The sequence below is a fragment of the Dendrobates tinctorius genome, unplaced genomic scaffold (genome assembly GCF_039654945.1).
Source record: "Dendrobates tinctorius isolate UK_male_01 unplaced genomic scaffold, ASM3965494v1 ptg000196l, whole genome shotgun sequence".
Lineage (NCBI taxonomy): Eukaryota > Metazoa > Chordata > Amphibia > Anura > Dendrobatidae > Dendrobates > Dendrobates tinctorius.
The window spans coordinates 2,539,526-2,564,093 of record NW_027361863.1 but is presented as its reverse complement, the minus strand read 5'-3'; the positions used below and the strand labels follow the sequence as shown (position 1 = coordinate 2,564,093).

The window sequence follows — 24,568 nt, the reverse complement described above, 5'->3', positions numbered from 1 at the left end:
CAGACCCTTAGTCACAGTGAAGGGAAATCTTAATTCTTCAGGATAAAAGACATTTTCAACAACTGTAACTTCCGGCTTTGTAGTAACAGTTTGGGGGAAGACCCTTTTCTGCTCCCCATGACTGTGCTCAGTGCACAAGGTCCACAGTGACATGAGCGGCCGTAAAGAGCCCGGACCTCAGCCGCATCCAACAACAAGACGGGAGACGGTGAGCCAGAACCCCCAAACATCAGGGTCTGCCCTCAGAAAAGCTTATCTGGAAAAAGGGGCAAGAATTCCCACAGACACCTCCAAAATCTTGTAGAAAGTCTTCCCAGACGTGAGAAGCGTTATAGCTGAATAAGAAGGACCAACTCCATATTATGGATTTAGGATTGGGTGGGGAGAGGGGTCATAAAACCTCTTTTAGGTATAAAGTATAGGGATGGCTATACTTCTCAATATAGTGAATTACACAATATCTATTTAAATCACTGAGAATTTTTGTAATAAATGGTATACGGGAATGAATAATCTCAATTATCTTGCTGGGGCAAATCTTTGTTTCTATTCTCAAAAGTCTTCAAAAGGGAAATGTATTCGTGTCGCCCTCCCAGGGCTGTGGGGTACTCGGTACCGGGCCAGTCTCTCAGAGGGGAATGTCACAGCAGCGGTGACCCGGTCCGTGGCCCTGGGCGCCCATGTAAAAGGGGTTGAGTTGGGAATAAAGTTTATAAGTGATTAGTGACGCCACCTGTGGTGTTCGGCAAGGGAGGTGTTAAGCCGACGCTGCAGACAGATCCTCTGGGACAGATGGTGGGGTGCAGCAATGATGGTGTAGCCCTCCACAGGTAGGGCTGTTGGTCCCAGGGCAGTGTAGCGGAATGTTTAGGAAGAGGGTGCACTGTTTGGCACAGAGATGTAGCAGTGCTGAGAATGTTGCAGGAAGGAGGCAAGGACACAACAGGGTGCAGTTTCTTTACCTTTACTTGGCAAACGCAGTCCAGGGTCCTGATTACAGATGGCACAGGAGCTGATTAGCCTGGGAGCATCTCAGGGATCTCTCTATCAGATGGGTTGTGCAGGCTCCTTCCTAGCGCTGGCTTGAGGTACATGCAGTACAGTGTTACACTGAAGTTCCTCCTTCTTATCTTCTCTTAGAACTACCTCTTATGGCAGACAGCTGTAGCCCTCTATCTCTCTTGGCTCACCCGTGGCTGTTGTGCCTCCGAGTCTTAGTTGGGAATAGAGCATTTACAGCTTCCTATTCCTCTGGTTTCTGTTGCAGGACCTTCAGTATCCATACAACCGCGGAGACCAGGCTCCAGATCATGCGCTTTCACTGTGAGGGAGCTCTCTATCCTCAGCTCAACCTCCAGCTTCTCTCCACACGTCTACACACGTTGCCCTCCTCACACTAACTCCACTATTTCCCTTCCTGGCCCTCAGAGAGCACTCCTCCCCCTTTCCTGGTTCAGAGCTCCCTCTGTTGGCCTGGAGTGGGAACTGTGTTGCATGAAAATGATTAACTGTTAGAGAGACCCTTCATTGCCTCCAAGCCTGACATCACCCTCCCTGGAGGAAGGTAATGCCACTGTGGCGACCATACTCCTGGGGGTGCCACATATTGATTTATGAATTTAGATACCGCTGACTGTTTACAAGTTCAAAGTGTAACCGGTGGACTTTCCAAGGGAAGGGAGAAAAAAATATGTACTGAAATATTTATTAACCCCAGACTAGATAAATGGAGAGCTCTTGACATATTAACATCAGGTCAAAATTTACCGTCCCGCTATTAAAGCCTCACCCTGATGTGCTGCAGGTAGACCGAGAGGTCGCGGATGAAGGACTTGATCAGCCGCTCCTGCATTCTGAAGTTCTTCTCTGTCTCCTCAAACACTTCGTCTTTGATCTGTTGATAGAATTAACATTTCCTTCAGGTTATGACCATGAGAAACACCTACATTTATACTGTACTCGTTGCTGTATCACATATACCATTCCAATCTAAATCATTCACTCCCATTGCAAATTATATTTATTAGGAATATTTCTAAATCTTTCTGCAGTTTGCAATAAACCAATGAAACAAGAAAGGAAATTGCTCAGCACAACTAATATAACAAGTGATTTCTGCAAATTCAGCACAAAATACCACTTTTACTGACTGCAGTCTCACAATTATTCATTCCTTCATGGCCAGTGTTTCTAGTACTTCGTCGAATGCCTCTAGCTGTTATCACCTGCTGCAAACGTTATACAGGTAACAGCTTCCCAGGAATTTCAGCTCATTCCTCATGGGCAATAGTCTCAAGAATATTAATATGTTTGAGTGGAGCAACCACCTTCAAAGGTTCTTTATGGGGCTCAGGTCATGCGACTGTATGACAGGATTTCTCCTGAAACCAATCCTTGACCTATCATTGACCTATTGGCAGACCCAATCATGTCCAGGCTTCAGCTTTCTCACAGAAGACATGGCATATTCTAATAAGATTTCTAGATACTTGGTTGAAGCCACCTGACTCTCCACTCTCTTGATAACCTAAGAATATCAATGACCTGAAGGCCATTAATCATGAAAAATGGGCTAAGATTCCTCGAAAGCTGGTGTCTGCTATGCATTATGTTTGCAGCAAGTCGTAACAGCCAGAGGGACTCTAAGAAGTAAAGGCTCTTGTCATGAAGGGGTGACAAATGCTGAAAGTGGCTTTTGTGATTTATTAGTATTGTTGAGTTACTTACAATGTTCTTTTTTCATTGGTTCATCGAAAACAGCAGAAAGTTTGTAAAATTTGCTAATAAATCTAATATGCAGTCGGGGGGGGGGGGGTGAAAAATTTTGATAGCAACTGTAGCCTATGGAGAATAAAGGCACCGTTTCCAGAAAATCCCAGTCAACTGCTTTCACATAATGAATCATGTCTAAAATATTCAACTCACAGTCACGGAACGAGTTCCATTACCTGAGGGGCAAGTCCGGTGAGATGCTTCAGGTGGCTGCTCACCCGGTTGGATTTCTTGATAATGGAGTGGATATTTAGTTTATAAATCTTGTCCATTAGACTTTCTTCGTCTCCTTTGCGGTACTTTACAACTGTGGAACAGAAAACATTTTCGATCATTTCGAAAAGCCCAAAAAATAACTTATTTTCTTGCGGGTGGAACCTTTTTAGATACCGCATATGAAAAAACAAAAAAAAGGATTTTGTGATAAATATATATTTATATTACACATTTTTGTTATATATACATACATAAATAAAAAAAAAAAAAAGTATGAAATATCAGTATTAAATCGATTGCCGGTGAGGAGACAAGACCTTTAAACAGCTGCCCACTTTCTAGTATATTATATCACATATAACTCACCTAGATCCTTCCTTCTCTTGTATTCATTAATGTTGACATTAATTTCTTTCACGGCTCGTACGGCATCCTTTATCGGGGTCTTGTCTGGGTGAGACTCAGGGGTCGCTCCTTGAAGCTCCATAAGGAGTAAAGGATAACGCATTATCCTCTGCACAGGCTTGATGAGAAAGGAACCCAAGTTTATATAGTTGGTGCGTCCCCTGTGGTATAACAGATACAGATTAGAGAACGTATTGAATACAATTTTGCATTACACTTTACATTCTACTTATCAGGAAATCCGGAATTAAACCCTTCCTGATGGGACCAATTTTCATTTTTGCACTTTATTATTTCCTCCTTCCAAGAATCATAACTTTTTCCCCCCCCCATCAACATAACCATATGAGGGCTTGATTTTGGCGAGGGGAAAGTTGTAGTTTTGACCAACACCATTCACTTAACCATATCATATCCTGAAAAAACTCCAAATGGGGCTTGAAAGGTATCAGAACTTCGAAACCCCAAAAAATACAATTTGGGTTTTCATCTGCATTTTCTGAAACCCATAACTTTTTTTAATTTCTGTATGAGGATGTTTTTTTGTGGCCTGCTGAAGTTTTTATCGGTATCATTTTGGGGTACATATGAGATTTTGATAACTTTTTTGCTTTACATTTTTTGGGGAGGCAAAGAAATTAAGTAAAACTAATTCTGGTGTTTAGATTTTTTAGTGGCCTTTACTTCAAGGGTTTGTTAATTGTATATTTTAGTGATCTGACTTATGCAGATGAGGAAATACCAAATATGTTTATGACTCAAACTTCTCAGCAATGGCACAACCTGTACAGATTTCATTTTTAGATGACCCTAAAAATTACAAAATTCCGTAAATCCATCGAATACAAAGTTATACGTGTGTAAGCCTGTGTGTGCATCTTGCATTAAGCCATATTGAAGCAGATTTACAATTCCGAGGTTTAAAGAGATCATGAAGAATTACATAAACCACATCTGCTTCCAAATTAAAAGAGGAGTTAATTTCCAAATTGAAGGGATATTTCAACTCAGACTTTTATGACATCCCCACATTCCACTGGCGTAAACCTTTTAGAATAGTGGTTTTTTTTTTTTTCAAGCAAGGAGGAGACAGACTCACCATTCCTGATATAAGCTCCTGTGTCGCCGATCAGCACAGAGGAGGAGAAGTGGAGGGGAAAAATAAAAAGAAACAATACACCGTTACAACCCACGCACAGTTTTAGGAAAAAAGCAAAGGAAGTTTTTGTGAAGTTATCATAAAACGACAAATGAGGCATATTAGCAATGAATAGTGAGGTGCTGGATTCAGTCCTAGTACGCTCCACTAAGAAAGGGACATATTAGTACAAAGATCAAAAGGGACGTAAATACATGGTGTGAATAGGCGGCAGAAACGCACGGCATTCTGAAACTTTGCGCTGGAGCATGAGGACTTAAAGTAAAACTGTAAGGCTGAAAGGGGATCCATGCAAAGCAACCGGTTGCTGACCCCATAGTCATGGATGTACCCTCCAGCCATAAGAAGAGGAGACCCCACCCAGGATTTACTATGAGCCAGGGAGAAACCCACTCTTATAAAATGACAGACCAAATCACTAACCACACAAAAGCCAATTGTCATTAGACCCAACCAGGGGTGTAACTACAATGCGGGAGTTGCAATTGCATCCGGGCCCTGGAGCCTAGGGGGTCCCAAAATGTTCCTTTGGTCTATATGAAAAGAGCCCATCTGTTAAAGACTTGCAATAATTGGGGGCCCCGTTGGAGATTTTGCATTGAGGCCTACGAGCTTCTAGTTACGCCACTGGACCAAACCAAAATCAACAGGAAGCCCAACAATCGGGCAGTCCCCATTAATGACATTTTGGATTTTAATTTAGTCTCTGCTTATTCAGGAGAGCCAAAGACGACCAGAAGTCGCTTCTCTAACTATTGCAAAAAAAAAAAACCAAAACATGCACGCTCCTCCGCTACACTTCTTACAGGTGGTAGAAACTGGTATAGGCTAGAAGGAACTGGGTGGTTAAGGTCCATAGGAAACGGCCTTTTGTAGCCACATTAACTCCGATGTTACTCTATGTAAGCGCTTGCCACGACTGTAACAAATCACGCTGCGTCCTTACTTTACAGTCTCCATACACTCCTGCAGGCTTCTCTGAAACTTCTCGTTTTTCTCATACGCTTCCAGCAGAGCGATGGTCTCCTCGTGATTCTGGCAATACTCCTTATACACAGACTCCAGCTCCATACGGTGCTCAAGGAATATCAAACCTGTGTACAGACGAATAGTACATGTCAGGACGTTACACTATGTGTCTCCGCTATGGGTCACCTGCTTTTTATCCCTGGGGTCCTTAATAATTTACAATGATTTTCCAAGCTAGACTGCCCCTTTAAGACCCCACCACAAGTCTTCATCTCCTTGGTATTTTAGTATTTCTACAGTTGAACTGTATCAACGTCATCTGGCTAAAACACCCAAAGTTCCCCGATCCTACATAGATCGCATACGTACCAACAGAATCGCAGTTCTCCAGGGCCCCCAAAAACATCTTCGTCACACTAATAACTGAATGGATGTTTCCAAACAGAACATCGAAGTCCACATTCGTCATCTGTTCAAGAAATATTAAATGTAAGAAAACTTATAGCAAAACTGGAGAGAAAAAAATGCAAAAAAAAAAGTCAATATTGTTGTGCAAATATGAAAAATAAGCTTCATATGCTCGCTGTAAGTGAAAGGCAAATCTTGCTGTTACCCCTATAACGTGGAGATCTTTGACGTAGGTTACGGGCTCACGTATTTTGGCCAAAATATCAGCTAATACTCCACATTTTTTTTAAATGTGTTTTTTGCACTTTTTATTCGGGGTGCAGCTGGGCCCATTTGGTCTTGTAAACTGCGGTGTCTGTTCACATGGCATGCATTTTGTTAGCGCCGGGCAGCCCGCCTGAGCTAATAGAAGGGTGTCACTACTAGGCTGGTCTGGATGCTGTGCATGGCCTTAGTGTGAACAGCGCCGCATACAAGTTGTTTTGTGCATCAACATACCAGGCAATCGCCCCCTCCATGTATTGGTAGGCTGCGAGCAGTTGCTTGATTGGTATTCTTGCACCTGTGTTGCCATCTTTATTATATGGGTCCACTGCATCCTGATAGTGCATTTGTTTGGAGGCCTGTACAGGTAAACCTTGTTGTTCTCTTGCTGTTTTCTGTTACCCCTATAAGCATAAGGCTATGTTCACACATTGCATCTTTGCTGCCTTTTTCCCACTCTCTTAGGCTATGTTCACATTAGCGTTCGGGGGCTCTGTGGAGGGCTGCGTACTTCCTCCATTAAGCCCCGCCCACTTCTGCATCGGTCCTGCGTACCTATCTATAACATTGGGTACGCAGGACATGCGAATGTGTGTGGATGAGTTGTTTTGATGCGCCCGCTGACCGCACGAGAACACAACAAGTTGCATTTGCGCAGACGGCGGGAGCGTCACCGCATACATCCGCATGTCCTGCGTACCCAATGTTAAAGATAGGAACGTAGGACGCATGCAGAAGTAGGCGGGGCTTAACAGAAGTACGAACCCCTCAGCAGAGCCCCCGAAAGCTAATGCGAACCAGGCCTTAGCAGTAAAGAAGCAGCTTCAATTAAGAAGGTGTTGCTGTCTTTCTTTGAAGCATTTATATTGTCTCTTCTGCATGCTGATAAAGTTTAGTGTGCCCCCTCCCCCCAAAAGAAGAGACGATGCAACTTCCTTAGGTTTTTGCGCCAAAAACGCAGCAAAACCTGATGCCTTTTTTTTGCACTTATCCATTGCATTCTATGGATGAAAAACTGCTGAAAGAAGTGACATGCTGCAGTTTGCAAATCAGTCAGGGGAAAAAAAAAAAAAACTGTGTGCATAAGATTTCTGAAATTTCACAGCTTTTGCTCGTGCTGTAAAACCCAACTTAAAATTTGCATAAAAAAGGAGCAAAACCCCAGTGTGCACATAGCCTTATACTTCTGACAATTTAGAGTTTGCTACAATTGTATCTAAGCCACAAATTCCCTGTGATACATGGTATAAGGAAGCAAACTGTTAGAGCAGGGCAGAGATTGGTATAGATGATGCTTTGAGCTCACAAAGGTTTTAAAAAAAGTTGGAGCCTTTCGTTGGGGCTATACATCAGGAGTATTACTAGGTGTATACTTCTGGCGAGAGGCTCAGACATACACTAAAGCACAGGCACTGCACACCTTAAACTGGATAAACCTGCAGCAAGCTCAAGAAGAATCGGGGCTTTACAAAATTTAAAAGTCATCCAGAATATAAATATAATTTTTTTTTTATTTTTTTAATATTGGCCGTTGCCATCTACCCATTGTGCCCAGTTCCAATGTCTGCTAGCTTACGGTAACAGAGTTCCTGCTGGCGATACAGCTGCTTTCACTGACTTCACATTGACAGAACAGTGGCTTCACATTTTGCTCTGTGGATGAGCTATGACAACCGATGTCATACTGACTAATGTCTAGCTACATAGGCAGGAAGGAAAAGAAAGGAGGGAGAAGAAAGGACGGCAGGAATGAAGTCGAAGAAAGGACGGCAGGAATGAAGTCGAAGAAAGGACGGAAGGAAGGAAGTCGAAGAAAGGACGGAAGGAAGGAAGTCGAAGAAAGGACGGAAGGAAGGAAGGCGAAGAAAGGACGGAAGGAAGGAAGTCGAAGAAAGGACGGAAGGAAGGAAGTCGAAGAAAGGACGGAAGGAAGGAAGTCGAAGAAAGGACGGAAGGAAGGAAGGCGAAGAAAGGACGGAAGGAAGGAAGGCGAAGAAAGGACGGAAGGAAGGAAGGCGAAGAAAGGACGGCAGGAAGGAAGGCGAAGAAAGGACGGCAGGAATGAAGTCGAAGAAAGGACGGCAGGAAGGAAGTCGAAGAAAGGACGGAAGGAAGGAAGTCGAAGAAAGGACGGAAGGAAGGAAGGCGAAGAAAGGACGGAAGGAAGGAAGGCGAAGAAAGGACGGAAGGAAGGAAGGCGAAGAAAGGACGGAAGGAAGGAAGGCGAAGAAAGGACGGAAGGAAGGAAGGCGAAGAAAGGACGGACGGAAGAAAGGCGAAGAAAGGACGGACGGAAGGAAGACGAAGAAAGGACGGACGGAAGGAAGGCGAAGAAAGGACGGACGGAAGGAAGGCGAAGAAAGGACGGACGGAAGGAAGGCGAAGAAAGGACGGACGGAAGGAAGGCGAAGAAAGGACGGACGGAAGGAAGGCGAAGAAAGGACGGACGGAAGGAAGGCGAAGAAAGGACGGACGGAAGGAAGGCGAAGAAAGGACGGACGGAAGGAAGGCGAAGAAAGGACGGACGGAAGGAAGGCGAAGAAAGGACGGACGGAAGGAAGGCGAAGAAAGGACGGACGGAAGGAAGGCGAAGAAAGGACGGAAGGAAGGAAGGCGAAGAAAGGACGGAAGGAAGGAAGGCGAAGAAAGGACGGAAGGAAGGAAGGCGAAGAAAGGACGGACGGAAGGAAGGCGAAGAAAGGACGGACGGAAGGAAGGCGAAGAAAGGACGGACGGAAGGAAGGCGAAGAAAGGACGGACGGAAGGAAGGCGAAGAAAGGACGGAAGGAAGGCGAAGAAAGGACGGAAGGAAGGAAGGCGAAGAAAGGACGGAAGGAAGGAAGGCGAAGAAAGGACGGAAGGAAGGAAGGCGAAGAAAGGACGGAAGGAAGGAAGGCGAAGAAAGGACGGAAGGAAGGAAGGCGAAGAAAGGACGGAAGGAAGGAAGGCGAAGAAAGGACGGACGGAAGGAAGGCGAAGAAAGGACGGACGGAAGGAAGGCGAAGAAAGGACGGACGGAAGGAAGGCGAAGAAAGGACGGAAGGAAGGCGAAGAAAGGACGGAAGGAAGGAAGACGAAGAAAGGACGGACGGAAGGAAGGCGAAGAAAGGACGGAAGGAAGGAAGGCGAAGAAAGGACGGAAGGAAGGAGAAGAAAGGAAGGAAGGAGAAGAAAGGACGGAAGGAAGGAGAAGAAAGGAAGGAGAAGAAAAAAAGAAAGGAAAAGAAAAAAAATAAGAAAGGAAACGAAAAGAAAAAAAGAAGAAAAGAGAAGAAAAAAAGAAGAAAAGAGAAGAAAAAAAGAGGAAGAAGAAAAAAAGAGGAAGAAGAAAAAAAGAGGAAGAAGAAAAAAAGAGGAAGAAGAAAAAAAGAGGAAGAAGAAAAAAAGAGGAAGAAGAAAAAAAGAGGAAGAAGAAAAAAGGAGGAAGAAGAAAAAAGGAGGAAGAAGAAAAAAGGAGGAAGAAGAAAAAAGGAGGAAGAAAAAGAAAAGTAGGAACGAAGGAAAAGAAAGAAAGAAGAAAGAACTGCTCTGTTGAATGGAGCAGCCAAGACACTGGCAGGAGCAGTAGTTGCCTCTGTTATCAGCCACCTGCCTGTTAACTTTTAGGCCCATAACAATAAAATAAAAAGGTCCTGGACAACCCCTTTAAGTCTCTACCAAGTGAACTGGAATCATCCCATTTATTGAAAGCAAGTAGAGCTCTTGAAAAAAAAAAAATAATAAAATAGTGGGGAATTAAAAATAAATCAATTAAAAAGGTTTATTCCTAGTTTGCAAATTATCCTCTATCCATAGGATAGGGAATAACGTCCTGATCGCGGAGGTCCAACTGCTGGAACCCTTACCAATCCTGAAAATGGCGCTCTAAAGTGCCCTTTCTGAGTTTAGCAGAGGTCGAGCATGCACATCTCCGCTCCCTTCATTCTCTATGCAGTGCCGGAGATATCTGAACCCTATCAGGATCAGTGGGGTTCCCAGTGATTGGGAAATTGCAGTATCCTCTTTCCACTAGATTTGGAAGGACCTCCAAACACATCACAAACCCTTTACGTTTTTGATTCATTAAACCCGAAAACTTGTTCCATTACGTTTTTGACCAGATTCAATTCAGACGACATAGTAAGATCTCACAAGTTGGGTGCCCAACCTTTACTTGCTTAACACTGGTAATTTTTGTCTTATTTTGCAGACATAAACCCTAGTTTATATGTACAGAATGAGGAATTAATGACACTTATTTCTAATATAAGTGTTGTCTTACCTGTGTAGCCTGCAGGGGGAACATGATGTGCTCCACCAGTGTTTCCAGGTCTCTCAGGTAGTCACGCTCGGTCTGTAACAGTTCCTCGATCACCTTTGACCTCTTCTCCAGCATCCTCGTCTCAGAGTTCTCGGCGGTAGATGCAGCAGATGGACCCTCTTCCAGGATTTCGGATTGTGATGACAACAGCGTCATGTCTGCAAAGAAAATGCATTGTTCTATAAAATGCTTTTAAAAAATAATTCAATGGACCGAAAGATACCTTTACAGGTCTAATATCTTCAATCTATGTGTAATCTTGGATTTTACAGAAGACGACGTGCTTTATCTGCTCCATACTGGCATCATATCCATCACGCCACATCTCCTGTGAGAGTCTCTAATTTTAAATGAAATGTTTTGATTTATTTTACTCGCTTATATAGCGCTTTACATACATCATCGCTGTCCCCATTCAACTTAATAAACGTGTAGAAGAGGGAGGAAACGGAAAAATTTAAAATCAATCAATAGCATTGTTTTAGGTGCAGAGAATTAGCGCTAATCTATCCCTCCGCCACCTGCTCCCAAAACTAATCTACTCATTTCTTGACGGATAAGTACGGAAACAATGAAAACACAAAGTGGATAAACAAAGAATGGACGCCGACTCAGCTTAGGCCACCGCATGGCTACTTCTGCCGCCATATGTCATCGCATTGACCAGAATAGTGAGAAGCAGACGGACGTTCGGATGCATTACTACTGAACGCTCAATGGCAACCTCCGCTCTGCATCCTCGGTCTACCCCACTTCCCCCATGCCATACATTATCTACATAAAGTTGACTTATATATATTATACATATACACTGCTCCAAAAAATAAAGGGAACACTTAAACAACAGAATATAACTCCAATTAAATCAATGCTGTTGTGCAAATGGAATAGACAACAGATGGAAATTATTGGCAATTATCAAGACACCCTCAATAAAGGAGTGGTTCTGCAGGTGGGGACCACAGACCACATCTTTGAATGTTGGTTGTGCTTTCACACTCGTCGTAGCTTTCACATGTCTATTCCATTTGCACAAGCATATGAAATTGATTGTCAATCAGTGTTGCTTCCCAAGTGGACAGTTTGATTTCACAGAAGTTTGATTTACTTGGAGTTATATTCTGTTGTTTAAGTGTTCCCTCTATTTTTTTGAGCAAAATTATATATATATTAAATTTTATTTCTATAGCGCCTACATATTCCGCAGCACTTTACATTTCAGAGGGGATGTGTACAGACAATAGACATTACAGCATAACAATAATCACGTAGATCATAACAGATACCAAGAGGAATGAGGGCCCTGCTCACAAGCTTACAGTCTATGAGGAAAGAGGGAGACACGAAAGGTGGGTGGTAACAGTTGCCCTGATTGTATGGACCAGCCATAATGTTAAGTGTGTAACAGTACAGACACAGAGGGCTAATGGATGCATAAAGCATGTGGGAACATGCTGCGGGGAACCTGGTTATGGTAAAACTTTTGACTGTGCCACACAGGGATAGATTAGGTTAATGTGTTGAGGCGGTAGGCCAGTCTGAATAACTGCGTTTTCAGGGCACGCTTAAAATTGTGGGGATTGGGGACTAATCGTACTGACCTGGGAAGTGCGTTCCAAAAAATTGGCGCAGCACGTGTATAGTCCTGGAGATGGGAGTGGGAGGTTCTGATTATTGAGGATGCTAAGCTCAGGCCATCAGCATATATATATATATATATATATATATATATATATATATATATATATATATATATATATATATATATATATATACACATATACATATACACACACACACACACACACATACATACATACATACATATATAGTCATCTTTATGTAGATCTTATATGGCATGGGGGAAGTGGGGTAGACCGAGGATGCAGAGCGTAGCTTGCCATTGAGCGTTCAGTAATAATGCAATATATATATATATTTCCTTATCTTGCACCGATGAAGAGTCACAGTCTGTATTATACTCCAGCGCTGCTTGCACAATTCTGCAGGCTTCAGAGCTGAGCTCCAATAGTATTTCTTGCCAGCTCCACTTTTACACCAGATATTACTGAAAGCAACAGAACTTTTGGTCTCAGCTGTACGGATAGGAGTTTCCAATGACATCCAGTAGAATTGTGACTGCAGCCCTGGATTATATAATAAAAGCTGTAACTTGGGATACACTTTTTTAAATAGATTGTATAGAAGAGTATTATTTAGAAAGTGATAAATATGACTTGCAGATACATTGCACTTGGATAACGCATATTACTTTTCTATAGGTTACTATGTACATTGGTAGCAAAGAGAACTTCACAAGACACATCACTGAATGGAGAACTATTTATGTGTTTGGAGGATTCATGTTGGGGCAGGTAGGAGTAATGACACACCTAGACACCTACCCAACACTTCCTGATTTCACTTTCACTAAAATGTTGATTCCAGATAAAAGTTGAATTTATTTACCCAGGGGCAATCACCCCAGGACCTCAGAGCTTGGCCCTCTGAGTAATATATGATAGCATTGCTTGTGGATCACACATGTCAAACTCGGACCCGGGGCCAAATCTAGCCTGCAAAATGAGTTTATTTGGCACACGACGCATACTATATGGAAAGCAATGCCCATTATACAGTATGAAAGACTGTGTAACATAGTTAGTAAGGCCAAAAAAAGACACTTGTCCATCCAGTTCAGCCTATATTCCGTCAGAATAAATCCCCAGATCTACGTCCTTCTAAAGAACCTAATCACTGTAAGATACAATATTGTTGCGCTCCGGGAAGACATCCAGGCCTCTCTTGAACCCTTTGACTGAGTTCGCCATCACCACCTCCTCAGGCAGGGAATTCCAGATTCTCACTGCCCTAACAGTAAAGAATCCTCTTCTATGTTGGTGGAAAAACCTTTTCTCCTATAGACGCAGAGAGTGCCCCCTTGTGACTGTCACCTTCTCCTCGGAGAGATATTTGTATTGTCTCCTTATATACTTATACATGGTTATTAGATCGCCCCTCAGTCATTTTTTTTCTAGACTAAATAATCCTAATTTTGCTAATCTCTCTGGGTATTGTAGTTGTAGTGTATGTGGTGACATTATACTGTATGGAGGACTATGTATGGCCCATTATACTGTATGGAGGACTATGTGGGTCCATTATACTGTATGGACAACTATGAGGGTCCATTATACTGTATGGAAGACTACATGGGACCCATTAAACTGTATGGAGGACTATATGGGTCGCATTAAACTGTATGGAGGACTATATGGGTCGCATTATACTGTATGGAGGACTATATGGGTTGCATTATACTGTATGGAGGACTATGTGGGGCCATTATACTGTATGGAGGATTATATGGGTCCCATTATACTGTATGGAGGATTATATGGGTCCCATTATATACTGTATGGAGAACTATGTGGGGCCATTATAACTTCCCATCTTTCTGACCGCTCCTTCAGTGTTTTGTTCTCTGGCTTCATGTCATCTCCTCTTCTTCTCACTGTTGGGGTACCTCAGGGCTCAGTCCTTGGTCGCCTTCTCCTCTCTCTACACGGCCCCAGTTGGACAGACCATCAGCAGATTTGGCTTTCAGTACCAACTTTATGCTGTTGACACACAACTAGACACATCATCCCCTGACCTTACCCCCGCTGTACTACTGAACGCCAGTGACTGTCTGTCCGCAGTCTCCAACATCATGTCTGCCCTCTATCTGAAACTCAACCTTTCCCTAACCGAACTTCTTCTGCTCCCGCCGTTTATTGACCTCCCTAAATCTGACATCTCCCTCTCCATGGGTGGCACCACAATAATGCTAGGGCAGCAGGAGCTCTGTCTGGGTGTTACGTCTGACACTAATCTCTCCTTCACCTCCCATATACAATCTCTTGCCGCTTACACCTAAAGAACTTCTCTAGAACCCACCCCTTTCTCACCATGGAAACAGCAAAAAAAACTCTGTTACCCTGATCCACTCCCACCTGGACTACTGTAATGCTCAATTAATTGGCCTCCCCCTCACCTGACTTTCCCCTCTCTAGTCCATCCAGTCAGGGTCATCTATCTGGCTAATCGGTACTAGGACGCCTCTCCTCTGTGCCAGTCATTGCACTGGCTGCCTATACATTACAGGATCCAATTTTAACTGCTTGTTCTCACCCACAAAGCTCTCCACAGTTTGGCACCCCCTACATCTCCTCGCTATTTATCAGCCTACCTGCTCGTTACTCTCCGGAAGCAACTTTCGACTAACATCCGCACTAATCCGTGCCTCCCACTCCTGGTTCCAAGACTTCTCCCGAGTTGCACCAATTCTCTGGAATGCTCTAACCCAAGGACTAACTACGACTTACAAAGTTTTAGACACTATATGAATATTATTCTAGTGCTTGAAATGTTCATATATCAATATTGTTTGATCGTGCTTGGAAGAAAAAAAATTAAAAAAAAGGACTTTTGCACTTTGCTGTTTATTGATTTTTTTCCCCTTTCCTTTTCATCATGTCGCCCAGTCTAGCAGCAGTGGCCGAACATGTGAAGTGTTTACAAGTTCTTTGCTACTGAGCTTGTAAGCGCTGCGGCGAAGCTGGCCAGATTCATTGAAACAACACATCTTTAGATCCTAAACTCAGCACGACCTTATATTATCCATTTATGAAAATGGGAACAATGCTTTAAGAGTTCATTGCGGACCCCTGACAGTACCAGGGGCCTTCATTTGGAGTTAATGGTGCACTTTTTTCAAAAATGAAATTAAAAAAAAAAAAAAAAAAAAAAAAAAAAAAAGATTATATCCCCTTGTGTTATTTTACGCCTCCCATTAGGAAAGTTTTTATATCATACAAGGTATGTGAAAAGAAAAGAACTTTGCTTATTTTTCTGTCCTACGTCCCATTGCACAGTGACTATGCACACAGCTCATAATCAGGGTGTATTACACCAAACAGGTTGGGCTCTTACAACCTTTGACACTGATAAATGACATTCACCCGGCAACGCAAACAAACAAATCATTCTGTCTGCAGTTGTATCACTTCCGTGAAAAACACCTGACAATTGTGCAAAGACTTTGGGCAACAAGTGCTCAATACGTAACGATGTATCACTCATTAATTAACACCTAATGGCAGATTACACACAGGGCAACTGAAGGGCCACAATTCCAAGAGGGAGAAGCTGCCGCAAGACACATCAGGTGCCGCTTATCTCAAGAAGAAAAGATCAGACAGAAAAGATCTTTGTTAAATCCCCATTTCTCCTGATGGCTGCATCCACTCGTGTATGCATGACACGGGAATAAATAAGAAAATAAAGCCCCCTGAGGAAGCCCACGCGAAACGCGCGTTGGGGCTGCGTGGTCTGACAGCATACAGGGACTTATCTGGGTGAGACCTTTTTTGTACCAGGTTTTTAATTATTGAAGATTAGGTGTTTACTAGTTTGTAGCTATGGTGGCAGTTTGCTGTAATTATTTCTAGTTACGCCTATAGTGTGATTCTATTATCTTGATATCTAAACGTGGTACTGCTGCAATATTTATATATACTTTGCTATTGCATTATGATGTCCTTTAAAGGTCTCTAAATTCCCAGTCCATATATTATCTGTATCTGTTTCGGATCTTTTTTTCTGTTTGTGTCCTTCACTTTGAATTTTTGTCCATATAACGTTAAGATTATTTGCATATGGTGTTTCTATATGAATAAAGAAAAAAAATGTTTTTATATAACTTAAATGGGTGTTTTGTACTTCTTTTTCTCTTTTTTGTATATGACACGGGAATAAGCAGCTGCCAGGCTCCTCCAATAATAGCTCGTGTCTCCAGTGGGATGAAAGGACTGGACATGCCGACTTCCAACATGCCCAATCATCTCCGAATGCTGCCAAAATCTGCGGGTGGTCAATGTTTAAATAACGTGCATGGGCGCCTTTAATGGTCCAGGGAGTCTGCAATTTGGTCGTTTTTTTTTCCCAACTAAATCTCAGCTCTAAGTTGTGTAACAGCAAGTTGCACAAATAAGTTTGGTAGCAAGATATCTCTGAAAATTGCTGTCACGTCCCAAATGTTATTGTGTAACCACACAGACTATAAAAAAATAAATAAATAGAGGTTTTTCCTATATGGGTTGTGTCTGGTTTTGCAGCTCAGCACCACTGAAGTGACCGTGGCAGAGATGTAATACCACACACAACCTGTGGACTGGTGGGCGCTGTTTCTGGGAAGAAAAAAAAAAAAAAGCAGCCATGTTTTTCCAATTCTATACAACTTTGGCAAATTAACTGCTAATGAACACGCAGCAAGTTAATGAGCTGTAAACGGTAGGCATATAGATGATCCTTCCTGGATTACCGACGTGTTCCTGCATGAGATCTACTGTTTACTGACATAACTATGGGGAGCTCAACTTCAGAGAAAAACTAACCACAAAACCACAGCACTCCGAACCTGTCACGTGTGGATTATTCTCGGCCTGTTCAGGGGGAAAAAAAAAAAAGTTGATGTAACTTCTCTAAAGTGGATCCTGATGGAATCCGCTCCAAACCATGAACTGTCCTATAAAAAGGCATGAAAGAATGGTACAGGACAAACCGCTTACAAACCCTTCAGAGAAATCCTTCTGAAAAATGCAAAACTTCTCAAAAATTTTGGGAGGTTCTGCTCAGTTTCCTCAGATAAAACTCTGCGAAAAAAAAAAAAAAAAAAAAAAGACTGCGTGCACACTGCCACTAAAAGTAAAAACTTCCCTCAAAAACTTTCTACCCAAAAAAGGAACATTTATTGGAGAAGTTTCCATTTGAAAAATTAAGTCGTTTTTCAAACGTCTCAAAAAAAAAAAAAAAAAAAAAAAAAACTGTGGAAAAGGAAAATATACTTTGGCTGTTTTTTCAGTGACTGATTTTACTTGTAATATTTCTACAACACAAAAGGAAGTTAAAAAAGTGTAAATTTAGTGTTCTCCAAAATTTGTACCATTTTACATATTTTCACTTTTCTTGACAAGTGTTCGCCACTTCCCTATTGTTCACCATCTTTACGCTTCATTCCTAGTACTTCTCCCACAGCAAAAATGATCAGTTGAGGTGTGTGCACACTTTGCAGATTTGGCCCTGCGGATCCGCAGCAGTTTTCCATGCGGTGTACAGTACCATGTAAACCTATGGAAAACCGAATCCGCTGTGCACATGCTGCTGAAAATTCAGCGCAGATTTGCAGCGGTTTATTTTCCGCAGCATGTCAATTCCTTGTGCGGAATCTGCAGCGTTTTTACACCTCTACCATTATAGGAATCCGCAGGTGTAAAAATGCAGGCGAAATCCGCAGAAGATTTGCACTAAATCCGCAGGTAAAACACAGGTCATTTTACCTGCGGACTATGCAGAATCCACGCAGAAAAATCTGCAACGGAATCCGCAACGTGTGCACGTACTCTAAAAGAAATCTGTGCACTAAACCTGCCCTAAAGTGTAAAAAAAAAAAAAAAAAAAAAACACTCGAGGAAATGCAGTTGTGGCACAATTCCACAAGAAAAAAACGATTGTGAACGGTGTCGTCAAACATAAAACTGAAATGGCGATGGCGGCCTTCTCCAATCCAATCACTAACTTTATTTACAAAGAGCAAAAACTTTTGAAACTATGAGCCTAAAAAAAGTTCCCGGATCAGAGCAGCAGTGGTGGGGGTGGAGGGGGATGATACTGTAGAGGAGGTGACAATTCCCATCCATTGTCTCCCCTGGATAGAGTCTTGAACTTGTGCTAAGCTCTGAAACAAGTCTCCCATCCCCCATCATTTCCCAGTCTGAGCAACCTGCTGACTCTTCCCTGCCCCCAGCCCAGGAGAATATAGAATCTGCATGATGGGATTCTGTTACCCCTCTGCAGAGAATTCAACGGAAACTTTAAACTTTTCCATCCTGCCAATGAGTCCCCATTTGTTGGAGACTTGTTACAGGGAATAATTGCAGGTTCATAGGCAGAAATCCAGAACCTACAGCTATAATGGGACTTTGTGTCTGCACTTACCTCTGTGGTCAGTCCTCTCACCGCCCAAAGCCCTGTACCCCCTGCAGATACACTGAGATGAGGGGCTGTATTATCATCTGAATAGTCAGGATCTCTGCAGTAGAAACCATAGAGGGAGGAAAGAGGCAAAGCCTGGAGACAAGGATTTAGGACGGTGCGCCTGTGGGAGATCCTCCGGTTAGATCAGTGAGATTAGTTTGGTAGGGTTCCTGGTAAAGCATTACATATCATTCAGACGTCTGTGTTCTGTGTATGTGGTTTTCACGGATTGCAGTCATACCAGTGATGGACTATGGGGTCATTCACCTGTCCATGATTTTGCAGAAAATCACAGAGACATGTCTGATTTTGAGAGTCGGATCAAAAATGGCAAAACAAGTCAATGGGTCGGGGGAAAAAAATAAAATCGGACTGCATTGTAAGGAGATCTGAGTGTGGTCTACAGGGCCCGTCACACTAAGCGATATCGCTAGCAATATCGCTATAACGTCACTGGTTTTTATGACACTGCAGCGATATCGCTATGTGTGATACTTACCTCCGACCGGCTCCCCCGCTGATTATCGCTGATCGCGCGAGAACATCCTGGACCGTTTCTCGTCGGGCGCTTCCTGCTGGGCTTCCTGTGGCCCCGAGGATCGCCGCGTGGACGCGGGCGGGAGGACGTCAGGATCGCCTGGTGTGACAGGTAAGTAGCGACCCCCGACCCCTGCTATGTCGCTGGTGAGATCTGCCTGTGTGGCAGCTCACTAACGACCACTTAGCGATGCACCAGCGATCCTGACCGCGTCATATCGCTGGTCGGGATCGCTGGTGCATCGCCAAGTGTGACAGTACCTTACTCACAGACTGTCAGACAGGAGAAGGTGAAGAAAGTTTATCTTCTCCACACATGAGAAAAACTCCTCCGACCAAACTTCAGAAAACCAAATTTATTACAAACTGGAGGAGATTTTGTGTTGTAATTTGTCACGAAATCTGATGCAAATAATAAAATGGTCAGCTCTGCAAAACAGCAAAAAGTTGCATTTTTTTGGGACACAGAGAAGTGGCATGCAGCCCTTGATGCACCTATGTCCCGAAGAGCACAAGGGTGTATTCAACATTTATGAATACAGTCAATTAATAAACTATTTGTTAACCAGGTCAAAAAGAGGGAAACTTATGACATCTTTAGGGCAGTTGTTAAAAATCCACCTTAAGTTAGATGCAGAATTGTCACGCGTTTTAGGCTGGTTTCACCCCATGCATCGTAAAAGGTGAAAAATTGCAGCATATATTGTCATGCGGCAGTTTTTTTATTTAAATATTTTTATTAAAGTTTTTATAAAACTGGGAGGTGGATAGGGAGGGGGAACTAGAAAAAGGGCGGGGAAAAGGGTAAATGTACATAGGAAGGGTAAGGGTCATAAAAAATAGAGAACCCTTGTAACAAAGCATACATTAATAAGTATACAAAATACCAATGTCAATAAGAGGAACAATAATGCTGAACCTTTAAGGAGGAGATGCAAGAAGGCGGTCTAGTCCAATCACTTAAGGAGGTGCATGAGAGAAATTTAAACTCGTCCAAATTTACTGTTCCAGACATTCCACTCATTAGTATAGGCGAGAATATTATCGTTACTAACTGCGAACCTCCATTCGATAGCATTATGTTGGTAGATTTTGATCATGCGGCAGTTTTAAGCTCCACATTATAATTCAATTTCTGCATAGATTTTGCAAGGATGTGTAATGCAAGGTTCCTTCGTTTTAGGGAACTTACTGGTAAAAAAAAATCTGAATCAGTTTATCGTTAAGTTTAGAAGATTATACAAAAAGTGATGTAAAGGCGACAGAACTTCCAGGACGTTTGTACTTTACTAAGGATTCGCAGGAATGCTAAACCCTGGTCGCTGTTGGGGTGGGACACAGCTTGGTCGCTGTTGGGGTGGGACACAGCTTGGTCGCTGTTGGGGTGGGACACAGCTTGGTCGCTGTTGGGGTGGGACACAGCTTGGTCGCTGTTGGGGTGGGACACAGCTTGGTCGCTGTTGGGGTGGGACACAGCTTGTGTGGCCAGGACAATGTGTTATTTACTAGCAGGGATTAGAAGTCACAGACAATGCAGATCAATCACAGGTCTGGTCAGTGAGGAGATTCTTCAGGAAAGTCAGAAGTTTGTTCTTAACAAACCAGTTTCTTGTTAGCAAATATTCCCTTTTCTTGCCGCTCAAATCCCTCTATAAGAGCGATACACAAACTCCACCCCAAGAGGGTCTGTGGTCCAGAAAACACCTCAATTAGTAGGATGAACTGAAATGGTTAAATAAAAAATGTGTCATCCTATAAGATTTTTGGTGGGCCGTTTCCCTGGCCCCCATTACATGGCGATGGTCTGCTGTTGGGCTCTCCTAGCTTTTTCCAAAAATCAATTTCCAACTGATTGTGTAGAGCCGCAGCTGTCTGTGTACAACTGGGATCTTATGGGTAACAATCTGGCAGTTGTCATTTCTCCACAGCCGGATGGACGCAGGTTGTATACATACATTTGGGGTTCCTATACAGCTCACTTGCACGGCGGAGGTCCCAAAAACTGGAGGTAACATCTCAACATTTCGGACTCAGATTATGACAAATTTGCATTTGTGGCTAAGGCCTGTTTCACACTTCCGTTTTTTCAAATCCGTCAAAATCCGTTTTCCGTAAAAAAACAGATCCGCCATTTTTTGCAGGATCCGTTTTTTTTGTCCCATAGACTTCCATTACGGTTACCGCGGATCCGTCAAAAAAAACGGATGCGTTTTTTTTAAAAACGGATCCGTTGGCATCCGTTTCCGTCAAAAAAACGGAAACGGATCCGTTTGGCGGACACAAAAACGGAAGTGTGAAACAGGCCTAAGGAGGGAAGGGCTGGGATTATTAACAAGGAACTACAAACTTCATTATGGTTCCTCAGGGGTTGGCATAGACAGCACATATTTCATTTTTTTTTTATAAGACTGGGTTTACACAAACATTGGCAAACTGGGGGCATGATTGGGTGCGTGCATCTGCAGCTTGGATGGGTGCAGGAGCTGCCCAACATCAAAAACTATGGACATGATTAGATCTGGGTGTATAGCTGTATCTTCGATGGGTGCAGGAGCTGCTTAACATTCCGTGCACGATTCTCATCCATTGAAAGTAGGAAATGCATGCTGCGATTGGTCAGTGTGATCGTCAATGTGTGCAACGGTCAGCACACAAAGTAAAATCACAGTTGTGTGAACCCGGCCTAAGGTCGTGATGGGGGCAGCACGGTGGCTTTAATCATCTGGGGTTCTGAGTTCAAATCCCACCAAGGACAACATCTGCAAGGAGTTTGTATGTTCTCCCCATGTTTGCGTGGGTTTCTTCTGGGTTCTCCAGTTTCCTTCCACACTACAAAGACATACTGATAGGGAATCTAGATTGTGAGCCCCAATGGGGACAGTGATGATAATGTCTGTAAAGTGCTGTGGAATTAATGGGGAGCAAGATAAATAAAAATTCTAGAAATAGCTAATGATAAAGGCATAGAGGGGATAGAGGTAGCAGTCATATCCCGGTCCTGGTGTGTAAGGGGTCCCAAAAACCCTTTTACAGCAAAACACTTCACATATGGCACATGAAAGGTGGGGGGTCCCTGTTACAGATTTTACAGCAGGGCGCTGGCGATTTACGTTATGCAGCCGCCATAAGGCCCTTCGAGGTGATAGGACCAGTCCTAGTCACCTGCCCAGAAAGTTCCGTATAAGAGAATGAGCCGTATGTTATGACATTGCCTAATATACACGCATGGCTTCCACCACGGGTTAAGGTCATACGGTGCCTTTTTACAGTAGCAGCTTGAGGCTACAGATCAATGCCATGTAAATCAGAGGCTCGGTGTAACATTATCTGAATGTAGCCCTGAGCCAACATGGAAATCCATTGAGAGACAAGCCACAAGCTTTACATATACGCTGAAGCATGCGGCAATACGAGGGTGAAATCACAGACATCGCAACGAGAGGACACGGCTTTATAGGGGCAGTGTGCACAGTCGGCAGGGTAATCTCCTGACTGCCCCACTTATGCGTCCATTGGGCTCCGCCGTGTTCTTTCAGTGGGTGGAGGAGAGATAAGCGGCTGTCACGTGCATGGCTTATCGCTTGGGAAATATCACCATTACGCTCCGATCCTGCCATAATGGGGTGCACCGCTCACTTGTCCTTCCCAAAACATGCCGGCGAGAAGACCAACATAACCGTTGCCCATCTCGCGTTATGATGTCCTGCTGGTATGCAGTCCCAATAGAGAGGGGTATTTATCCCATCTGCCCCCCTCCTACAGGGGCCGCTTCTGTTGTACTTTTGGCCTCCATAAACCTGCAATAATAAACCCCGTGACTCACCCGCGCTTCACTTACACCTGGATTATAATTTGCAGATTCAAACTGGATAGAAGGATTGCAAAATATGATGCGGCTCGTTCACTTGGTCACAACGACCTTTCAACCACTGAACGTCATTCTGAACAATAAAGCGTTTTTGTAAAGCAGTTATACAATATACATATATTACAGTCTCTATTACAGCTGCGCTCATAATTCTGCTGGCAGCTCTGGGAATCAATCGAGCCTTGTTATCGGACTACTCCCTAAAATACTTGCCCAGCTGTGGTATAAAAGAGAGGACATCTCAAAATGTAAAACACCTAAATAAAAGCCGCTACATACCATGAGTTAGCAAAAAGTGATGGGAGATTTCAGCTGTGAAGGTTTAAGAATTGTGAATGCTGCTCTGGAGTATAATACAGGATATACACTCACTGGCCACTTTATTAGGTACACCTGTCCAACTGTGTGTTAAGACTTAATTTCTAATCAGCCAATCACATGGCGGCAACTCAGTGCATTTAGGCATGTAGACATGGTCAAGACAATCTCCTGCAGTTCAAACCGAGCATCAGTATGGGGAAGAAAGGTGATTTGAGTGCCTTTGAACGTGGCATGATTGTTGGTGCCAGAAGGGCTGGTCTGAGTATTTCAGAAACTGCTGATCTACTGGGATTTTCACGCACAACCATCTCTAGGGTTTACAGAGAATGGTCCGAAAAAGAAAAAAAATCCAGTGAGCGGCAGTTCTGTGGCCGGAAATGCCTTGTTGATGCCAGAGGTCAGAGGAGAATGGGCAGACTGGTTCGAGCTGATAGAAAGGCAACAGTGACTCAAATTGCCACCCGTTACAACCAAGGTAGGCAGAAGAGCATCTCTGAACGCACAGTGCGTCGAACTTTGAGGCAGATGGGCTACAGCAGCAGAAGACCACACTGGGTACCACTCCTCTCAGCTAAGAACAGGCATCTGATGGCTACTTTCAGCAGGATAATGCGCCATGTCATAAAGCTCGAATCATCTCAGATTGGTTTCTTGAACATGACAATGAGTTTACTGTACTCAAATGGCCTCCTCAGTCACCAGATCTCAATCCAATAGAGCATCTTTGGGATGTGGTGGAACGGGAGATTCGCATCAGGGATGTGCAGCCGACAAATCTGCGCCAACTGTGTGATGCCATCATGTCAATATGGTCCAAAATCTCTGAGGAATGCTTCCAGCACCTTGTTGAATCTCTGCCACGAAGAATTGAGGCAGTTCTGAAGGCAAAAGGGGGTCCAACCCATTACTAGCATGGTGTACCTAATAAAGTGGCCAGTGAGTAACTCAGCATCAGTAATGTAATGTAGGTATACAGTGACTGCACCAGCAGAATAGTGAGTGCAGCTCTGGAGTATAATACAGGATGTAACTCAGGATCAGTAATGTAATGTATGTACACAGTGACTGCACCAGCAGAATAGTGAGTGCAGCTCTGGAGTATAATACAGGATGTAACTCAGGATCAGTAATGTATGTACACAGTGACTGCACCAGCAGAATAGTGAGTGCAGCTCTGGAGTATAATACAGGATCAGTAATGTAATGTATGTACACAGTGACTGCACCAGCAGAATAGTGAGTGCAGCTCTGGGATATAATACAGGATGTAACT

General features: G+C 43.4%; 1 protein-coding gene across 6 annotated transcripts in view; it reads right to left on the bottom strand.

Moving 5' to 3' along the window:
- The window catches only part of DNMBP (dynamin binding protein), a 120,181-nt gene that overhangs the window by 10,220 nt on the left and 85,393 nt on the right, over positions 1-24,568 (bottom strand). For all 6 annotated transcript variants that reach the window (XM_073552790.1, XM_073552788.1, XM_073552789.1 and 3 more), the window contains 7 exons: positions 10,455-10,651; positions 5,891-5,990; positions 5,499-5,646; positions 4,493-4,510; positions 3,355-3,554; positions 2,949-3,079; positions 1,790-1,894 (listed from right to left, as the gene is read on the bottom strand). In XM_073552790.1, coding sequence (XP_073408891.1) covers positions 1,790-1,894; positions 2,949-3,079; positions 3,355-3,554; positions 4,493-4,510; positions 5,499-5,646; positions 5,891-5,990; positions 10,455-10,651 — 899 coding nt within the window. The remainder of the gene's footprint in view (positions 1-1,789; positions 1,895-2,948; positions 3,080-3,354; positions 3,555-4,492; positions 4,511-5,498; positions 5,647-5,890; positions 5,991-10,454; positions 10,652-24,568) is intronic.